The 7590-nt window shown below is 43.4% G+C and overlaps 1 protein-coding gene across 1 annotated transcript in view; it reads right to left on the minus strand.

Moving 5' to 3' along the window:
• Window positions 1–7590, minus strand: part of LOC101851981 (maltase 1) — a gene marked incomplete in the record, with an annotated part of 53657 nt that overhangs the window by 8567 nt on the left and 37500 nt on the right. The window contains 5 exon segments of the mRNA XM_013087316.2: window positions 424–539; window positions 1496–1621; window positions 2272–2397; window positions 3333–3490; window positions 5757–5936. Of these exon segments, the coding sequence (XP_012942770.2) occupies window positions 424–539; window positions 1496–1621; window positions 2272–2397; window positions 3333–3490; window positions 5757–5936 (706 nt within the window).

Here is a 7590-nt window from a genome sequence, read left to right on the forward strand (position 1 = left end):
CCCCCGGCAGTGCTACTGACTGAAATACCTTTAAGCCATCCCCCAAAGCGTGGATATTAACATGTCCTTATGCACAGTAGAATTGTAAATGGACTGATTTATCAATGTCATGCTCATACTGTGGCAGAACAACAAAGGGGAACTGTTGCTTTTTCTGTCCTCATCCTTACTATCATCATTTTTCCTCTACTTCTTTTGCATGTTTGTCACTCTCTTGTGAACTGCTATTTCCGGGGTGCCTTGATAGTCGAGGCAAACTTTGTGCTGTTGCAGCTAGAGAGGTGAACAGAGTAAGCCTGATTCCCCGTTTCGGACTTCTCTGTTGACATCCACTCCTTTGCGCTCATATGACCTTATGCAATTGCGAGCGCCGTAAAACCTCTACTAAAACAAAACAAAAACAAGAAACAGGTTTGTGGTGACCTTTGTCTGCCGTCCACCTTCTCCATCCCGTCCAGCATCGTCTGCCAGCGGATGATCTCGTCCTTGACCTCTGGCAGGAAGTTGGTGTACGGGTGGAGCAGGGAGTCGTACTCGTTCTGGGGATGAGATTAAATGAGATGAGATGAGGTGAGATAAGGTAAGAAAAGATTAGATACGATAAGATAAGATAAGATAAGATAAGATAAGATACAATAAGATAGATAGATACGCTAGGATAGATAAGGTAAGATAAGATAATTAACGATGAGATGGGATAAGATATGATAAGATAAAATTAGATAAGATAAGATAAGATAAGATAGTACTTTATTATCCCAAAAGGAAATATTTTCTTGTTTACGGGTGGAGCAGAGAATCGTACTCGTTCTGATGAAAACCCCCCAACAGAAACAATGAAATGAGCCACCAGTTACCTTGGTTCCTTCCTGCTCTATCTCCATACTGTCCTAGTTTTCTCATTTTTATATTTGCCTCCCTTCCAAAATATTTGTTCTTTTGAAATGGCATCTCCCCCCCCCCCCAAACCACACCCTTAAAAAATCCCACATAACTCGTAAGTTATCTAATTTGTGTCGAGGGGGCGTAAGATATTAACAGAAAGTATTATATTATATGTCATTGTATTACCAGCTACGGGGCGGTGCTACTGACTGAAGTGTCTTTAGGCCGTTCCCAAAAGGGGGACATTAACATCTCGAGTTCTTTTGCACAGTAAAATTGTAATTGTAAATGAACTGATTCACCAATGTCACGCTCATAACTGTGCCTGAACTGCAACAGGGAACTGCTACTTTTTCTTTCCTAATCCTTACTATTGTCATTTCCGTTCTACTTCTTTTGTATGTTTGTCACATTATTGTGACCTGCTATTTTGGGGTGCCTTGATAGTCGAAACAGACGTTGTGCTGTTGAAGCTAGAGAGCTGAGCAGAGTAAGTCTGATTCCCTGTAAGGACTTCTTTGTTGGCATCCACCCCATGGCGCTGATAATATGACCTTATGCAGTTGCAAGCGCCGTAAAACCTCTCCTTAATTAAACCCCCCCAAAATACCAGCGGGACTCCTGGGGCTCCGGACAGTGGCTCGTCCAGAGAAAGGTCAGTGACCTCATACAGCTGACCAATCGCGTCCATTCTCAAACCGTCGATGCCAAAGTCAAGCCAGTAACGCATTGCCAACTGGGAAATGAAAAACATTACTCATTATTACAGATTTCGTGTTTTTGGAACATTAAATGTTCTTATTTAATTTTCTTAGAAACTTTCTTATTTTTCAAAAGACTCATATCAGCATTCTATGTGCTTTACTTTAACTTACAAACATACTATGTGCTTTGCAACAACCTACATACTATGTGTAAGATGGAAGGTCAGAAGGTACATGCTAACACTGTCATACTGGCATACACAAACAGAGCAGGATAAGTATCATCATCATCATCATCATCATCCGGTGCCCTGCCGACTAGCGTGGGCGATCATGGACCTCCACTTCACTCTGTCTTGCGTTACAGCAAAGGTGTCTATCGTTCTTGCTGTTCCCAGCTGTGTTGTCAAAGTGAGTATAGAAAAATCATCACTGTTTTGTTCTTATTACTTGCTATTTGGTGGTAAAGAAATGGGAGCAACCTAAGCCCCACCCAAATTTTGGTCCACCCACCGCCACTGCGTGTCCCGTATCTTTTCCCTCTGTCTGCCTCTGCCTCTCTTTCCATCAAACTTGCCTGTTGTCTAAGGAATCCTGAGGAAGGAATATTACAAATCCATGGATCATCCAGGGATCATCCAGGAATCATCCAAGTCTGGTACGCCAGCATGCTGTGACTCACCAGAATCTCCTCCCTGACGTCGGGGTTGCGGTAGTTGAGGTCCGCCTGTTCCTTGATGAACTGATGCAGATAGTATTGCTGTCTCTGATCATTCCACTCCCAGGCGCTGCCATAGAACACGCTGAGCTGGAGAAGAATGCTGCATTTTAAAGTTCATAATCTGTTTGCTTGCTACCTACAACCCACTTACGAATACCCCAACATACCTGCCACTATACTGTCTTCCCATTTAGCTCCTCTGGACACTTGTCCTGGCCCGATAGAATAGGCTAACACTAACAATGTCACCTTAGCAGAGACTGTGTCCACCATTTCGGAACTTCACGGTGATATTAAAGATGGTTCCAGTAGGGAACGGGATAGAGGGTGCCCACGTCCCTCGTGACTCATTGGAGCATAGGAAGATAGGACTAATGCTAACATTACTTAAACGCAATCCCACATCATCTCTCATCACCACCATTATTTCTAAAATCATCATTGCTGTCAGATCAATGACTTACATTTATAATCCTGGAATCTCTATCTGTAACAGCTACTTGTCATACTATGTATACATGTAATACACTATTGGACACTATCATACGCACTTTTTTCTACTAATCAGATGACGTCAATCTCATATAAATGGGCAGGGGATAAAAAAGAACACACCGAGCTGTAGACAAACAGGTGGAGAGTTCACATATTGTTTTACACCCCCATCAACACAATTTAGGTCGTCTGAGAGGAAAACAAAGAGGTGTGGGGAAATAGCGTGACGTTATGTCCATGGGGGTGTGGAAACTTTTACTTGATTTTCTTTTTTTAAAGAAACAAAAACAAAAACAAAAACATAACCCAACAGAAGTATTGGGCAAGGAGGTTGAGGTTGTTTCAGAATGCTCTCAGGTCTGCTGGGGTAATAGTATAAATTGTGAAGCGCACAGAGCTTGCTGTTGAGCGGGGAATTGCGCTATACAAATACTATCTGTTTTTAATTCTAAAAATTATTTTGTTTAAATTTTATCAGAAAAACACCCAAATTATTAGATAATTTGATTTGAGAGTGAAGCTCTTACCCAGTTGTTGGGGGCCACTACGGTGCCATTAGGCAGAGTTTTCCCGTCTGACCACACGTAGTAGTCGGTGTATTTGCCCTCTCGTCTGACGCTCTTCTGGAACCAGTCGTGGTCTGTGCTGGTGTGGTTGGGAACAAAGTCCACGATGGTTCGCAAACCTGGGGACAGGAAGAAGCTGAGAGTCAGTTTTTGTACAGTTTTGACGTGTGTGAGAAGGTAAAAGCAAATTGCTGGTACTGGTGCTGATGTTGCTGCTGTTGTTATTGTTGTTGTTCTTGTTGTTGTTGTTGATGATGTTGTTGCTGCTGCTGTTGTTCTATTTGCTGTTGATGTTGGTTGGTAGGTAGTGCTGATGTTATTGTTGTTACTACTGCTGCTGCTGCTACTGCTGATGTTGTTGTTGTTGTTATTGTTTTGTTGTTGCTGTTGTTGTTATTGTTGTTGTTTTTGTTTTTGTTGTTTTGATGTTGTTGTTGATGTTATTGTTATTGCTGCTGACGTTGTTGTTGATATTGTTGCTGCTGTTGTTGTTGCTGTTGTTGTTGCTGTTGTTGTTGTTGTTTTTGTAGTTATTGTTGTTTCTTCTGCATGTGGTTGATGGCTTTCTGGTGACTATGGAGTCAGTAATTAGTCTGTTGTGCCTATGCGCGACCCAGAGAAGTGTTGCTGTTTTGGTCATTGTTGTTGTTGGTGGTGGTGGTATTGGTAGTGTTGTTGTTGTTGTTGTTATTGTTGTTGTTGTTGGTGGTGGTGGTGGTGGTAGTGGTGGTGGTGTTGGTAGTGGTAGTATTGTTGTTGTTGTTGTTGGTAGTGGTAGTATTGTTGTTGTTGTTGTTGTTGTTGTTGTTGTTGTTGTGTGACCGACGTGTTCAGGGGACAACCATGTTCTTATTTATCTTTGATCGTTATCTCTGTTTGTCATCGTCGTCGTCTCTTCCTCCTCTTCCCCCTCCTCCTCCTCCTCCTCCTCCTCCTCCTCCTCCTCCTCAACCTCCCGCTCCTCCTTCGTCAGGATTTTACTATAGGTAGGCACAAATAACAGCTGTCATCATAATATTTTTATCATCTTGTTTGGGAACAAGCGAACAGTAACCAGCTGGAAGCTACCACGAGATATAAATAGGACAATACAACATTGTATTTTTGATTCGTTTAGAACACTCAGGAACCTGTGTGGTTCTGATAAGCTGACAGGTAAATACATGGTCAGCATAGATCCTTAACGGTGGTGTTGGTGGTTGAAATGTAGGGCTGTGTGAGTGTGTGTGTATGTGTGTGTGTGTGTGTGTGTGTATGTGTGTGTGTGTGTGTGTGTGTGTGTGAGAGAGAGAGAGAGAGAGAGCAAGAGAGAAAGAGAGAGAGAGAGAAAGAGAGAGACAGACTGACAGTCAGACTGGAACAGAAAAAGGAAGACGATGACTTGTTAATCCTGATTAAGAAACACAGTGTAGTTAAAAAAAGGACTGACCATTATAAACAGACTGATAAATATATAAATAGACTTTCGAGCCTTTGCTCCTGTCAATTGCTGCCTCCGACTACGCACTGCGTCTGTGGAGTAGCGGTCAGGCGCTGTCGCAAGCAGGAGACCCGAGTTCGATCGAATTGGGGAAATTTTTCATCGAGTATCTCAGTCATTCTCCTGGGATGTTGATTCCCTCTCAGCACGGGTTGGCCCTGACAGGCAGTAACAGATATTATGATTAAATCATTGTCGATACTTTACCTTTTTCTTCCTCTGGTATCCTTAGGATGTCGAGGGGAGGTGCAGGTTTCGGTCCTGTACTAGGAGTGTAGCGTCTGTGATAGATATGTTATGTTGTTCCAGGACCTTTTTAACCCCATCCAGCCAGGTCTTTTTTGTCTTCCTCTTGATCAGAATCCGGATTCTCGGGGGTTGTAAGCTCTAGCCGCTTGTTGTTTCTGGGGCATTCTGGTTAGATGTCCGAACTATTTTACTCTTTGACGCTCTATGAAATTTATTACTGATGGTATTAAGAAAGAAATTCCGACTAGACCAAAGACCGATTAAGCTTGACAAACTCGTCCAAAGCGTTTCCTGACATCTCAGACGTTTGACGCAGCACGACAATGTTTCAGGATTTACGTGAAGTTCTCATTCTCACAGACTCACCCAGTTTTTTGACCTCACAGACTCACCCAGTTTCTTGGCTTCACAGACTCACCCAATTTCTTGACCTCACAGACTCATCCAGTTTCTTGACCTCACAGACTCATCCAGTTTTTTGGCTTCACAGACTCATCCAGGTTCTACTCACCCAGTTTCTTGGCTTCACAGACTACTCACCCAGTTTCTTGGCTTCACAGACTACTCACCCAGTTTCTTGGCTTCACAGACTCATCCAGTTTTTACTCCCCCAGTTTCTTGACTCACTCAGTTTCTTGACCTAACAGACTGCTCACCCAGTTTCTTGGCCTCGGCCACCAGTTTACGGAAGTCCTCGATGGAGCCAAACATGGGGTCCACATCCCTCTGGTCGGAGATGTCGTAGCCGAAATCTTTCTGTGGAGACTTGTAGAAGGGGCTGAGCCACAGGGTCTCCACACCGAGGTACTGGAAGTGTTGGAGCTCTGAAATGATGCCTGGAGAGGAGGGGATTACGGACAAAGGAGGTGCGTTATTGGTATTGTTATTGATATTGTTATTGTCATTGTGCTATTGTCATTGTTATTATTATTGATATTGCTATCGTTGCCCAAACAGTTGATTTCGGGAGAGTTGCTTCATGGCAAGCGCTCAGTTGGAGGGCAGAAAAACGTTTCAAGGACTTCCTCAAAGTCTCACAAAAGGAATTTGGAATCCTGAACAACTCGTGGGAAACGTTGGCCCAAGATTGTCCCACGTGGCGCTGCAAGCTAACGAAGGGAGCCAAAGCAGCAGAAGCCAAGGGAATCGCCGAGGACAAACAAAAACGCAACGTGCGCAAGTCTAGCCCTGCCTCCACCACAAGTCCAACAGCAGACTACCCGTGCCCACAATGTGGGCGAACCTTCCGAGCCCGGATAGGACTAATCAGCCATCTCCGGACCCACAGTCACCGTCAACAGACCAATTTGTGAAGTCATGGTCATCGTCATAAGCGAAGGACGAACAATAAGAAATATTTATTATTATTATTATTATTATTATTATCATTAAGTCCTTGCCATGTTCTCGGCAAGCTTTCTCAGCTACTACATCCTGAAAAGAATTTCTAACTGATACTTACGTGTATCGACGATAACAACATTCTGAAAAGATTCAACACTTTGGGGTCACTTGGTGCAATAATGCGCCGGTGAAAATGATCCGTTCCTGTCACCTGGCGCGAGAAGTCCGCTACAGTCACACTATTGACTGGGTGACCAGTAGTGCTGGGCGGCTTGGTTCCCGATTATAGAAAGCTCGGAAGCGTAGGAATCGACTCCGGACATAATAATTACTTGCTTTCTAATGATGTGATTTTTTTCCTGTGGTTACCTGGTTGGCTCCGGACATCTTCAGGATTTGGGACAACCTTGATTTCGGAACACTACTAAGCATCAGCTTTTATTTTTCAAATATAAATCTTTTAAAAGAGGAGACGATTTTAGTGAGAGTGATAAAAGTAACTGGCAACCGTTGGTTTACGTAAAAAGGAGACGGACTTCTGTAGTATTAATCGTGTTAATCGGTACCGGAATCGACTCTTAGCCCAGTGCTAGTGACCAGATGGGGAATTCTGCACGGCTGGCTGAGTGACTGCAAAGAGTTAAGGGGAGACGTGCACTCCCGGAAAAAAAAATTCTAAAGGAATGACTTTAGAATATTCACTTTCATGTAATTGTGCACAAAGTTCATTGGTAAATAGGATGTTCTTAGGGTGAATTTGTTGATTTTTCCTCTGTGGCGGACATCTTGGATTTTCAAACCAGTTTCTTAGTGCAGAAGAATTTCATAGTAAATATTGAATTATCAGCCTGAAATTTGGCTCGCAAGTACAAACTTATACGGTCTGGGGATCCATGTGAAGGGATCGCCGACCCGGGTCTTCCCTTAACTGACGCTTACGTGAGCCGACCATGTCGTAAAGGGTTCTCGAATGGGTCATTGACCTTTGGATAATGAAATGGAATGTCCCAATAAAACATGGCACAGTTTCGATAGTGATAGTAATTTCCCTCCCTCTTTCTCTTTCTCTCTTCCCCCGTCCCCCACAAACAAACGCACACACACACACACACACACACACACACACACACACACACACACACACAC

This window comes from Aplysia californica, unplaced genomic scaffold (assembly GCF_000002075.1).
Source record: "Aplysia californica isolate F4 #8 unplaced genomic scaffold, AplCal3.0 scaffold00572, whole genome shotgun sequence".
NCBI classification, from domain to species: Eukaryota; Metazoa; Mollusca; class Gastropoda; order Aplysiida; family Aplysiidae; genus Aplysia; species Aplysia californica.